Here is a 14,020-nt window from a genome sequence, read left to right as displayed (position 1 = left end):
TTTAATGAATAATCAGTTATTAAAGTCATATTTTGCCAGTAAGCAGTTAAATTTGGGTACAATGGGGGCTATAAATCTGAATTTTCAAGATGTCAATCACCAGAGTACAAACTAGCTGCTAGTTTATGCTATTAAACAAAGAACTTTTAATAGGCAAACTGAATTCACTTTACAATAAAGTTTACAATAAAAAAAATTCCTGATCATAACCACCCAGCATTCAGAGATAGGAGCAAAACCAGAAGAAGACTCCAAGTGCAGAGAGCAATGAAGTGGTTAAAATAAACAAGAGATACAGAGGTGACAGGCTCTACTGTATGACTGGCTATCTTAAATTGCCTAGTATATTCTTTCATCCAGAAGTGCCCATCTTTTCTTGTTTCAATACTACATTTTCTTAACCTCAGTGCACAAATACATACACATACATGCATAATGTATAGAAAACCATTTAATAAGTTTTTCTGCTACCCTTAAAGACATAAGCAGATGATCCAGGAAAATGATGAAATTTTGCCATTTTTCTACTTCAGATTAGATTTGGCCCTTGGTTCAGAGTCAGCCTAGAAACATAATTATTGTTATTTAGGGAGATACCAGGTGCATTTTGTCTCCGTTGATGTTCATTTCTGTACCTTGTTTCTTTCTCCATGTATCTAGAAAATATGAAATAAAACAGAATATTTGTTCTGACAGCATTCATATGTTAATCTCACTATAATTGCTAGAGGTGAATTGAGTTCTGAGTGCATGAAAGAAAGAAAAACATTGAATTTATATTTATTGCTAAAAGAATTATTTGGTCCATGGCATTCTATGTCAGTAAGAAAAATAAATACTCTTGATCTAAGACTTAGCGCAAAATTTCAAGGTCATTCAACCAAAGTACTATCAAGAGGCATTTCTCTTTGAAAAGGGTCCATTAGTGACAAGGAAAACCACATTTAGAAATACCTTTCTCTCCATTTATTCATACTATTGTAAATAACAATTCCCAGAAACCATACACAGTCAAAGGGGATTACAAACTAAAATACAGTAAATTCTATTAAGCCTTCACATATAAAGATGCAATATAATTGTTCATAAGTTTGCCTTATAATGAATATCCTTGCTCAAAAACTATGGCCAATGGTAAACTTAAAAAAAACCTCTGGATTTTTCACACATTGTGCTGGAACTACACCTGAAAAAGAGCTTTATTTATCAAAATTAGGTTGTTCCTATAACTGAATAATTGAAAAGGTATTCAATTCAATTGAAAAGAATTGACACATTTTGTCCAGAAGTGGATAAGTAGTTCCCACAGAGGATGTTTAAAGGCAGTGATTGATGAAAAAGAAAGTGTTCAATAAACTGCTTTTATAACATAAAAAGAGAAAGAATACTAAGGGGAGAGATTTTTAAAAAAACATCTTAAATTACACTCTGCCCCATCAAATTGGCAAAGATTAAAAATAAACTGATAACATCCCCTGACAATTTTTTAGGAAAAAACAGGTACTCATATAAAATATTTAGGAGACTATCAATTCATCCAAAAAGTTGAGCAATAGCAAATGAAAGTGTTTAAATCATTTTCACCTACTAAATGCACAATATAAAAATATTTGAAGTCTCCTTTTAACTCTTCTTTCAGCCTAGTGTAACATCAAAGGGGATTATATGTTTCAGTTTCATTAAATTCTGAAAATTTTGCCGATTATAAAGTAGCAGCATAGATTTATACCCAAAACAACCTAGTAGATGAAAAGATTATCCTACAGACTGTTTACTTAGCTCAGTCTTAAAATTGCAATATTTGCTCTAACTATCCAGAAGGTACAAGTATTAATAAAACCATCATTAACACTAATTAAAATATTGAAACTCAGACAATATCAGAAGTTATCCAGAGTTGTGGTTGAAGAATGAATATAAAGTATCATATCATATCACAAAAGGCAAAGAATCCCTTAGATGAGACAGCTATATGGAAAATGCTTTCCTTCTGGCCCCTGCTAAAACTCTACTAAAATCTTTGGAAGAATGTGTGAAGATTTCACATGAAGTGAAACTTTTACAAAAATAAATATTAACTACTTTATATGTTCATATTTTCATCAAATAACGAATTTGATTAAACTACATCTAGATGTACTATACTCATCTCTGTCTTCTCAGTGGACCATACTGAATAATTGATTTTTTTCCTTGATACCTCAGTCATCATTAAGAACATAAATCATTATCTGTGCTGGCAATATAAAAATGTCTCAGGAGATATTAAGGTGTAATACCATCATCTCAGTAATTTATTCAAGGATCAGATAAGTGATTAGACTAAGCTTCCTCCCAAACCTAAGATTCTATTAATTAAACAGCCTTTATCTGATTAGTAATGCTTCAGTCTCTGATACTATGTCTCTGTATAAACAAGTCTTCAGATATTATTTAGAACATATTACTTTAGGTTATCACCTTATCAAAGTTACATCTTTGAGAGTATCCTAATGCTTAGACATTCTTTTCTTCTTAGTGCTCTTGGCTAAGGTTTACAATTTGCCTATAAGCTAAATTCTTCAGGGACATAATAGCAGTTTCTTATGGAATTGGAAATTTTCCAAAACTTGTAATGTTTTTAATCTAATATTGAGGTTTATTTTCTGTTATCCTCTTAGCTTTGTTTGCATATTTAAATATGTCAGTAGATAATAATTCCTAGTGGAGAGAGGACAAAAGTACTGAAATAGTGGTATTATTCACTTATTTAATAAAATAAAGGAGTTGAATAAGCTTTATGTATGTGCTACTAAATCATACAAATTTTCTCCCAAGAGATTTTCCCAGATTGTTTCTATAAATCTTAGGTTGTTATTCTTTAGAGAAAATATTGTTAAGATTATTATAATAATGGTGACAAGAAGGAGGAAGAGGAGGAAAACAACATTATTTATAGTCTGGAATAGTTTAAGAAGACTGCAAAAGAAGAACAATTGAGCTTCAGTCCAAACTCAAATTCTGTGGGATTTTATTTAACAGCATACACTAAAAATGTACAGACCTAAAGGACCTAAAAACATTAAAGAGTAAAAGAAAATAATGTTGGAGTTTAGTACTCCAAAAATATCTAATTCATAAGTTTCTATTATATCACTCATTGTGATGTCTTAAAACTTGCACACACATTACAATAACCAATAAATTAAATCATTCAACATGATTTAGAAAGATGCACTGGTTTTACCGTAGACTGATAGAATTTGTAAAGGTGAAAATGGGTAAAAGAAGATTTAGTATTAGGAGTGCTGTAAACTAAAACAGAGAATTGGAAAAGTATATTTATGGGAGTACTTGGTGGGATAAAGAGGGCCTAATATAAGGCTAAAGTATATGTTACTCAATATTTATCCCCCTCACTATCCTGTAAATTTATTTGATCAGGGACCATATTTCTTTATTCAATGGTATATTCCCAGCTTATAACCCAGTACCTAATACAGAGTAAACATTTAACAAATATTTGTTGAATAGATTACTGTACAGGAAAGAAGTCTGGAAATAATGTGCTTTGGTGGTATTATTACTAGGAGATGGTAAAGTTTGAATTAGCTTGATTGTATGGTAAAGGAAGAGAAAGGAACGGTGTAAAATATTTAATATGGAAGGAATGAAGGGAAGAGCAGTAAAAGATGATTGCAGGAGACAAAATTAAGACAATTACAACTAATCAAAACAAGAAATCAAGAAGAAAGTGCATTGCCTGGTATAGGATAGGGTCTTGATACATATTTTCAAAGGTCAATACGTAAATAAGTTGAGTTTTATTTATAGATGCATAGCTCACTAAGTAGTTAGAAACAACGTTAAGGATGATGTTGTTTGGAATCATTCATGAAAGAGGTTCTTGGAAGTCGGTAGATGATAATTCCTGGGAAAAATGGGCCAAGAGAAGAATAGAGGCATTGCTGTTCTTAAACAAAGTAACTTATCTAAAGTAAAACTTAAGAATTATTTATTAAGCGTCCACTCAGTACCAGATACTATGCTTTCCTTCTTGATTTCTTGTTTTGATTGCTGATATAACAATATCAGCATTAAAGACCACGTTAGGGTTTGTCCTAAATCACAGTCCATTAATTCTAGTGAAGAAAAACTGCTTTCCTTTTATTGATCGCAAATCAAATCATGTATAGCAATTGTAGACTTCAGATATTATGATGATAAGTTGAAAATAAACTCATGAAATCTGAGTATTTTTAACACAGAAAACAAAAAACAAACCTCTGATTCCACATGAAGTCCTAGAATTACCATGTATATTGTCTTGATAAGCAGGTTTCAGAAACATACTTGAGATTAGGTAAGAGTTTAATGATGTTTCTTGAAGTAGGGCATAGAGAGAGCTTGGCAGGTTTCCATCTCCTAGCACACAGTGAAGCAAAGGGTTTCTCAATGAATAAAGTGGAAACATTCGTCATTTGATAAATGCAAGACTGTGCCAACTGATGAGGAAAGCCAGAATATTTGTCACAAGAAATCTTGAGAAGACTGAACTTCCCTTTGGCCCTTTATCTTTTCAGGTATCAAATATTAGGAAATAATTTTAACACAGATTGACACTGGTCTAAAATCCTAGGGACCACAAAGGTATTGAAAGCTAGGTGTTTTGAGATATATATACACACACATATACAAACACATATATATGTATATGTATGTGTGTGTGTGTGTGTATATATATATGTGTATATGTATGTATATTCTTATTTCTTGAGTCAAATATTGCAGGCATAATCCTCAAGTAGCTGAAAACCAGGAAGGATCTGAAGAATATAACAAGATGAGACTGTTACTGCACCCAAGCTAGGCCGCGCTAGCAATTCCTGCTATTTAAGTTTGCATTTGACTCTGTGGGAAAGTATTAAAAGGGAGGCTACCTGCACGTTGTGGTTATAGAAAAAGAAAAATCCCCTTTAGCTATTCAATTTTGACAGAAAAACTATGATTCAAGAGAGAAGAGAAGCCATGTAAGTGTTGCCAGAATCAAGGAAAGGAGTCTCTTAACATTGATTTCAAGGGTTATTTGGAAGAGCCTTAATAGAAAGAGATGAGCACCTGTTTTCCTCTTGCCTTTTAAAGTCACTTTGAAAAACTGAGAATACGAGGAGTCCTCTTTCGGATGTGTATGTAGGCTATCTGATAGCACAAGAAATCAGATATTAATAGCTAGTGAGTCCAAGTCCAAATACTGTGTATTTAGCTACATGCCTCGGCTGTGCCCATATTACAAGAAGAACCAAAAATATCCTTCTGCATATACTATGTGTAACTTGTATATGCCTCCTTGTTTGTTGTGTTCTGCTTAATTCCTGAAACACTTTCTCCAGTTTACCTTACTTTATTTTTCTCCTTTTGACATTCAAAGAATTCTTGGAAATTCATCACTAGATTAAAAACAAAAAACAAAGAACAATGTTATTTGCCTCACTGCTGTCACATCATTGGTTTGCACTTATGCAGTATGCTATATGTAGGTCACTGTTAAATGTGTGTGCATGTGTGATAGAATTGCTAGTAAATTTGTGTCTTTAAATTCTTATATACTTATTTATATGCATAATTGTCAATATAATGCAGTATATGTTAATGGAAAAAAAATCAGTGGCTTTGGGGTAAGGATAAATGAGATCAATCCCAGATTTATTAATTATTCTGTGTGTGACCTTAACCAAGTCACACATTCACTGATTAATGTATCATTAATATATGGAAAATAATGTATGAACTTCCTATTTTTCATGGAAATGCAAGGTGATGGATTTTATTTTATGTTATATATATATAACATAAAACTTCCCATTATAAGCATTTTAAGGGTATATGTTAGTGGTATTAATTATATTCACAATGTTGTGCTACTACCACCACCATCTATTGCAACACTTTTTCATTACTTCAAACAGACATTTGATACCTATTAAGCAATTCTTCCCTCACTCCAGCCCCTGGTAAGCACTAATACACCTACAGTCTCTTATCAATATTCCTATTCTAGATATTTCATATAAATTGAATCATACAATATTTGTCCTTCTGTGTCTGCTTATTTCATTTAACATAATGATTTCAAGGTCCAACCATGTTGTAGTATTTATCAGAACTTCATTCCTTTTTTTGACAAAATAATATTCCAGTATGTTTACACTGACTTCTGTTTATCCATTCCTCTGTATGGCATTTGGGTTGTAAGGCAATGGATTTTAAATTCTATTGAAATTTTGCAAGGACTGTACAAGTAAAAGTTATTGTAATCACCTTTAGCTTCCATATTAATTTGCTTATCCAGTTAATATTTATAAAGTATGTACTTTGAACCAGATACTAGACAATTCATAAGGAATCTATAATGTCGAATGGCTAGACATGGTCCCTTTCCTTAAAGAGCTTTCAATCTAGTGAGGAAGATTGATACTGAGTAATTAAAATATGATAAAGGAGAATTGCAGCCTATATTTGAACATATTTCTAAGAATCACAAAATTGCTTTGATGAATAGGGAGAAGCTACCTTGAAGAAGAAAGCCTAAGGTTTAACTAAAGGATAAATAAAATAAAATTTTTAAAAGACAGGGGGATATGTGCCCTTTGCAATGGCAGCTGTATTTCTGAAGGTATAAGAAAGAGCATGCATGGCGGCAGACTTGGCCCAGTGGTTAGGGCATCCATCTACCACATGGGAGGTCCGCAATTCAAACCCCGGGCTTCATTGACCCGTGTGGAGCTGGCCCACGCACAGTGCTGATGTGTGCAAGGAGTGCCGTGCCACGCAGGTGAGGACAACAGAAGTGGACGAAGAAGACGCAGCAAATAGACACAGAGAACAGACAACCAGGGTGGGGGGTGGGGGGAGGGGAGAGACATAAATAAATAAATAAATCTTTAAAAAAAAAGAAAGAAAGAAAGAGCATGTAGTCTTCAGAATCCAAAAGAAGTTAGGAATGCAAAGAATACAGAAAGCAATGATAAGAGGGGTATGTGGTGGGACTAGACAGGGGTTGGTTGTGACTGTGGAAGGCAAGAGTCAGACCACAGGACTGTATCAGACTTAGTAGGCCAAGGAAAAATTTTGGTCTTTGCCTTGAGTGCAGAGAAGTATTATTAAAGTGTTTGCAGCAAGGGAGTAGCATAATAATATGTGTGTTTTAAAAGTTCACTCCAGCAGCAGTGCAGAGGGAGAACAATAGAAAGAGAGATTTAAGAGATGATAATAGTTTTAATTAGGTTGACAGGCAAATTGAGATGCAAAAAAATAGCCTCATTCAGGAAATGTGTAGGCTACTTAGTGCTTAGGACTTAGTGGTTAGCTGTGGGAAGTGAGGGAATTAGAGGAGTCAAGAATAATGCCAAGTTTCTCTCCTGAGAAACGAGTTTAACCATACTGCCATTCTCTGAGATTGGGAACAAGAGGAAGAGGAGTTTGTTTTGGGGGTCACTTTGTTAACACAAAGTGAATGCTGAAGACTTGAAGATACAATTTTACGTGCTTTATATTAACTCTAACAGCCCCTGTAATCTTTAAATGTTATTTTACAGATGAGGAAGCTGATAAAGGTAATATAGTAACAAGTCTAGGGGCACACAGCCAGGCAGTTGGCTCCAGAGTCCAAGCTCTTGACCATAATGATGTGCTGCCTCTCAAAAGCATTACCTGAGTTTTGAACCTATTAAACAAGTTTGAGCTGCCCACAAATCATAACATGGAGATGATGAGAGAAGTATACCTGAGTTAGAGATAAATATTTTACAGTCATCCACTTATCAATGTTAAATAAAGTGAGAGTCAAGAAAAATAAGTGGAATTGTAAAAGAAGACAGTGTAGAATTAAAGGACCAAGAGGACAAGGAAAAACAAAACAAAACACTATAACATTTTAAATCTCAATGTTTGGGTAGAAGAGATGGCATCTTTTCAAATGACTGAAATGGAGAAACCAAACTGGTAGGATAAAAATCAGTAGACTCTGATGCCTGGAGACCCAAAGGAAGAAAGTATTTCCAAAAGGTGAATACAGTTCTGTGCCCAATTCTCCTAAAAGGTCAAGTAAGAAATGATTAGAGAGCAGGTTGGAAAACTTCCTTTTAAACATGGAAGTTAATCTCCCACCTTTCTGATTTATATTTCATACAATCAAAACTCCACTAAACTAAATGGAATTTGAGAAATTTGAGAGGCAACATCAGAAGATAAGAAATGCCAGCAAATTTTATAACACAGAGAATGAAGAAGATAAGAAATGTCAGCAAATTTTATAACACAGAGAATGAAGAAGATGTAGTTTATATACACCTATATTGTAAAGTACATTGTTAGCTACATTATAAAGTATCCACAAAAGTATATGCACATTGAAGCCAACTGATTTACCCCACAGATTTACTTGGAGATACCAGGTATCAGGTAAGTAAATACAGAGACTTAGTGCTGGCAATAGGAGGAATGACTGGAACTCTCTATATAGTAGTCAGTCTACACAAAGCTACATGCTTATGCCTATGGCAGAAAACCAGAATTTTCTCCAGAAAATTTTTTCAGAATATCCCTTGGCTCACTCCTAGATTATCGTATACTGAAATCGACCCTGTATTCAAAACTTCCAACTAGCTTTTTAGAGTTTTATACTTCAATATTGAAGGACAGCCGGGAATCACCATATAGTTGTGGAAAGTCTTTCTCATGAAAGATAAAAAACAAAAGACACATAAAAAAATACCACTAAGAAATATTAAGGTGCAAAGGAAAAAAGACAAAAGTCCTATTTATATATTGTCTCCTGAGAGAAAAGAAAATGCATCCTGAAACAAATAGGATTCTATGAGAAAGTACATTCAAGAAACAATAAATAGTTCTTAGAAAGTAAAATTATATTATCAGATAAAAGATAAGTCAGTAGATGATTTAGAAGATAAAGTTCAGAACATCTTCCAGGAAATAGAATAAAAAGACAAAGACATACAAGTTATAGGAGAGAAGATAATCAAATTATAGGATAAAATAGGAGGTAGGTACTACATCTGGCTTATATGGATTCCAGAGAAAAAGAATAGATAAAAGTGCAATCAATTACATAATACCAGAAAATTTAACAAAATTGTAAGCATAATATCTCCAAAGTGAAAGTAGCCAGTGTATTGGATGAGAAGAAACACACACACAAACACAAAATGAAGCTCATTGTCAAGAAATTTCAAAAGAGGATGATAAAGCAAAAAATCCTAAAGTTTTCTGGAGTAGAGGAAGGTAGATGTGCAACAAGGTTTTGAGGAATGGAATTGGGTTTCCATTCAACAACTCTAGAAGCTAGAAAATGATAGACTGTGCCTTCACACTTATGAAGGAAAATGATTTCTGGCCAACTCTAAATCTAGCCAAACTATCAATCATTTGTGGTTTGTATAAGCCATTTTAAGACATACAAGTTCTCAAAAAATCGTATCTACCATAGGCCTTTTCTCAGCAAGTTGACAGTTTATTGCACCAACCTAAAGGAATAAATACAGGAGAAAAAAAAACACATAAAATTCAGAAAATAGGAGATCGTGGGAATGAAAATAAAATTCACAGGATGGTAGTGAAAAGAAATTCCAAGTTGATAGCTATGTATGAGGTTAAGAAAATAAACTGTTCCAGATGGGAGAAGGAAGGAATGGAGGGAGGGAGGGAGGGATAAGAAAAGAAGGAAGGAAGAAGAAAGGAAGAGAAGAAAGAAGCAGGAAAGGACGGAAGAAGAAAGAAATAAGGAATGAAAGAGGCTAGAGAAAGAGAAAGAAAATCATGTGTTTGACCATATGAAGAAAAAATAACATATTTGCTTGTGAATTAGTGACAGGTACATAGAAGGACCAAGTAAAGAAAGCAACGAGGCAGTTTTTAACTCCAAGGAAACAAAAAGTTGCACAAGAAATAAAATGTGATCAACATGATGGTATATAACCATAATAAAAATACTATTGATTTAAAATAAATTTGTGATATATCTATTTTTGTTGGTCAGACATATGTAGGAACTTGGCAGAAGAAAGATAAATCACCATGTTACATGCTAGGAACCTACAATTGAACTATCAAGGAGTAGTATTACAAGCAACTTTAGAAATATAAAGGAAAATACTAGTGTGTATGTGTGGCACTTTGAGTCTTTCGTGGACCCCAGAAAATCCTGTCCTTAAAGCTAACACATTACTGTGTGTAAACTTATGTACGATTGATGGGAACTTTTCATTAGATTCAGTTAAAGGACATTCTTTTTGATTAGTTCTCTTCAGTAAGGTACAACCCAGGGTGGGTCTTAATCCTCTTACTGCAGTCCTTTATGAAAAGAGGACTGAAAAGCCAGAGACAGTGAAAAAACTGCAGAGACAGAGAGGAACCCAGAACCTGAGAGAGATGGCCCTGGGAACTAGAAGCTGAGATGAAGCCACTTTAGCCAGAAGCTAATATCAGTGAGGCCTGGAAGAGAGGGGAGAGACAAGCTGGTGCTGCCACTGTGCCCTGCATTTGCCTGATTGCCCAGAACTGCAACTCAGTGAGAAAGCATCTCTGATGATGCCTTGATTTAGACACTTCCACAGCCTCAGAATTGTAAGCTTTATATAAGTTAATAAATTTCCATTGTAAAAGCCAGCTCATTTCTGATATATTGCATTGACAGCATCTAGCAAACTAAAATGGGAAGTGTGACAGTTTGAAGCTGAGTGGACTCCAGAAGACCATATCCTTAGAGCTAATCCATTCCTGTGCACGTAAACCAACTGTAGATGGGACCCTTTGATTAGATTCAGTTAAGAGACCTTCCTTTTGATTAGATCACTTCAGTAGGGCATGATCCCCCTCACTGGATTTCTCTATAAATGGAGAGAAAAAAAACCACAGACACAGAAAAAAGTTTCAGAGATAGAGAAGACTCAATAACTTTATGAACCTGAGAGAAAGAAAAAACACAGCTGAAGCAATGAGACCTGGAGGAGAAGGGAGAGACTAGCAGATACTGCCATGTGCCTGATTGCCCACAGCTGGGCTAGGGGAGAAAGTGAGCCTAGAGGAAAAGGCAGAGACTGGCAGAGCTGCCTTGTCATGTGACAGGAGTCCAGGATCATCAGCAGCCGACCTTTAGGGAGAGCTTCACCCGCTGCCTGGATTTGGGTAGGCTTCCCAGGCTCAGAAATGTTAGCTTATAAGTTAATAAACCCCATTACAGAAGCTAACTCATTTATAGTATATTGCCTTTAGCAAACTGAAATGGGGAGAGTGCTTTAAAAGGTGAATATTATGCTGTGTAGGGAGTAGAAATCAAAGATAGAAGGAGTTAAGATCAAGAGAGAAGCCATGGACCAGTTGGGTCAGGGAGAAAGATCAGCACATTGTGGGGATTAGAGAAGGGACAGAAAAAATGATTGGAAGAGCCTACACTTTGATTCACTGAAAGCATTTCTAAGTGAATTAAATTCCGTAAGTTTTCATGGACAGTGGACCCTCTGACCAGTGTGGTTCAGGTGCAGGTCAGAGTATCCTCATTTCCTTTTGGTTCATAATTAAAATGGATAGGGGCAGTAACAGACAGATTTCAAAAAACAACCACACAGTCCAACACATAAGGGTGAGTGGCAGGCACTGGGCAAGAGGAAGCATGAACAATGGACTAACTCACTTGTAAGTCAGAGGCAGACAGGGTATATGTCTTAAGTCCACCCTAACACATTGCTGCTGGGTGGTCATTGTAGCTACTAGTCACTCAAACTGAAAACCTGGGAGTCTTTCAAGACAGCTCTCTTTCATCTCCCAGTTAATCTAACACCAGGGAGAGACAAACGCACCAACCCCACAATCAAGGATTTCAAGTAAGGTCAAGTAAAACAAGAGTTACAAAACTTTGTAATTCAGGCTCCCATAAATCAGAAGTGTAGGGTTCAAGAAATAGAAGGGAATGGTGAAGAATGGTCCTATTTTAAACAGTATTTTGTCAACCTTCCACAGATTGTGCAAATTCTGGAAGTTTCTATAAGTGCTCACTCACAAACTGGTGATTTCAGAAGTTAGAGGAGGCAATAAGGAAGACTTCAGGCTGAACACTGGACAGCCCCTAAGCATACTGTATTCATTTGCCTTCAAATTTTATTCAACCTAAGTATTAATAATTTAAAAAGCAAAACACATATTATTTTTATAGACTTATTAATTTGTTTCAGCAACAGTGTTGGTGGGTGAAAATCAGTGAGTAAAATGCAAGTTTCAAATTAGTGTTCATTCAATTAATACTAATTCTGTGGTCTAGTTGGCAAACTGTACTGGATGCTATGAATCAAAGATGACTTAAGACATGAACTTCTAGTATCTTGGGAAATAATTCACTCATTTAGGAAGCAATATGATTAGTGCTCTGAAAACTCAGAAGATGCTACTCCTTCTTGAGGATAGTACTCACAGTAACAGGGACCTTTGAGTTGGAATGAAAAGTTTTTCAAGACAATTAGCAGCAGGTGGAGGGAGTTATAAGGGAGGATGCAAACATGCTGAGTTATTCATCCATGGATTCATTTGTTTATTCTAAACTTATTATTGAATATTTACTACATGTCAAGTACCAAGACAACACAAAGATGAACAAAACACGAGCTCCTTCCCTCAAGAGGTTACAGCATAGGATAATGAGATGAAAACCATTAAATTTTAATAAAGTGTTGTTCCATGAAATAAGTTTATGAAGAGTTTCAAAGGAATTTGATCAATTTAACCTAGAGGAAGAGAAGAAAGGTGTGTTTGGGATATCAAGGAAATTTCTATCATGGTTATGTTAATTTCTCCTATCTACATCAAAGGATTCATAAAGCTAGACCCTTATTTTGAAGCAAATAATCAGTCTAATTCTAATCTCTAGCTTCAGTAGAATGTAAAGCCCATGAAAACGGGCTTGTTCAGTTCATCGCTCCAGTCCTAACACCTATATCAGTGACTGAAACGTAATGGGTTTTCAATAAATACCTCTTGGCTGATGGAATTAATATGTGGGTCATAGAGGTGACATTATAAACCTTATGGGTGAAACTTGAATATTTTTGCACAAATGGAAGAATATATTTTCCTTTCAACAAATTCTGGATGTTTCTGTTCTGCTCTGTAATCTGTGTAACTTTTAAAAAATACGTGGTATAGATTCACATTTTTAGTGAGAGTATCAGTATTGTATATTGAAAATAGCTTTGAACTAAGACTCAAGATTGTATTTTGGCCCAATTTTGCCATTCCAAAGCTAGGTGATAACAGGAAATCTAGCCTCTCAGAATCCTATTCTTTATTTGTAAAATGGGAATAAATCCTATTTCAAATACCTTGCAAAGCTGCATAAGGATTACACGACTTACACAAATTTTGAAGTATTATAGAATACAATATGAATCAAAATTAAATTTCCCAGTTTTAAATATTTCATTGATGCCTTTACAAGACATTAAATTAAGCAATTGTTTTTTCCTGTTTTTCTTTAGTGCAGTGCCTGGAGATGACCACCAAACGGAAAATCATCGGCCGTCTGGTGCCGTGCCGATGTTTCCGTGGTGAAGAAGAAATCATCTCAGTTTTAGATTACTCCCACTGCAGTCTTCAGCAGGTGCCAAAGGAGGTCTTTAACTTTGAACGGACATTAGAGGAGCTTTACCTAGATGCCAACCAAATTGAAGAGCTACCCAAGGTAATTTTTTGACAAACAAATATATATATACTGGAAATAAGTATTTCATAATTTCAAAACTTGATACAATGATAATGCTAAATGTAGCCTTTTATCTGGGTAATAGACAAATCATTCATATTGATATAACTCCCCCCAATATTCTCATTACCTTTTAATACTACTCATTTCATATCTTCATGTGATATGTTGGTAACAAATTGCCCATTATGAAAATCATTGTTGTATGGATTATGTCTAGTTATTTTCATTTAAAACAGCCTCCATGAAAATGCAGATTAGGGGGTTGAGATAATA

General features: G+C 34.7%; 1 protein-coding gene across 3 annotated transcripts in view; it reads left to right on the top strand.

Annotated features, from left to right (window-relative positions):
* Positions 1–14,020, top strand: part of LRRC7 (leucine rich repeat containing 7) — a 641,808-nt gene that overhangs the window by 238,208 nt on the left and 389,580 nt on the right. For all 3 annotated transcript variants that reach the window (XM_071217384.1, XM_071217382.1, XM_071217383.1), the window contains one exon: positions 13,521–13,723. In XM_071217384.1, coding sequence (XP_071073485.1) covers positions 13,521–13,723 — 203 coding nt within the window. The remainder of the gene's footprint in view (positions 1–13,520; positions 13,724–14,020) is intronic.

This window comes from Dasypus novemcinctus, chromosome 9, assembly GCF_030445035.2.
Source record: "Dasypus novemcinctus isolate mDasNov1 chromosome 9, mDasNov1.1.hap2, whole genome shotgun sequence".
Classification (NCBI taxonomy): domain Eukaryota; kingdom Metazoa; phylum Chordata; class Mammalia; order Cingulata; family Dasypodidae; genus Dasypus; species Dasypus novemcinctus.
This window is presented reverse-complemented; position numbering and strand designations above follow the sequence as displayed.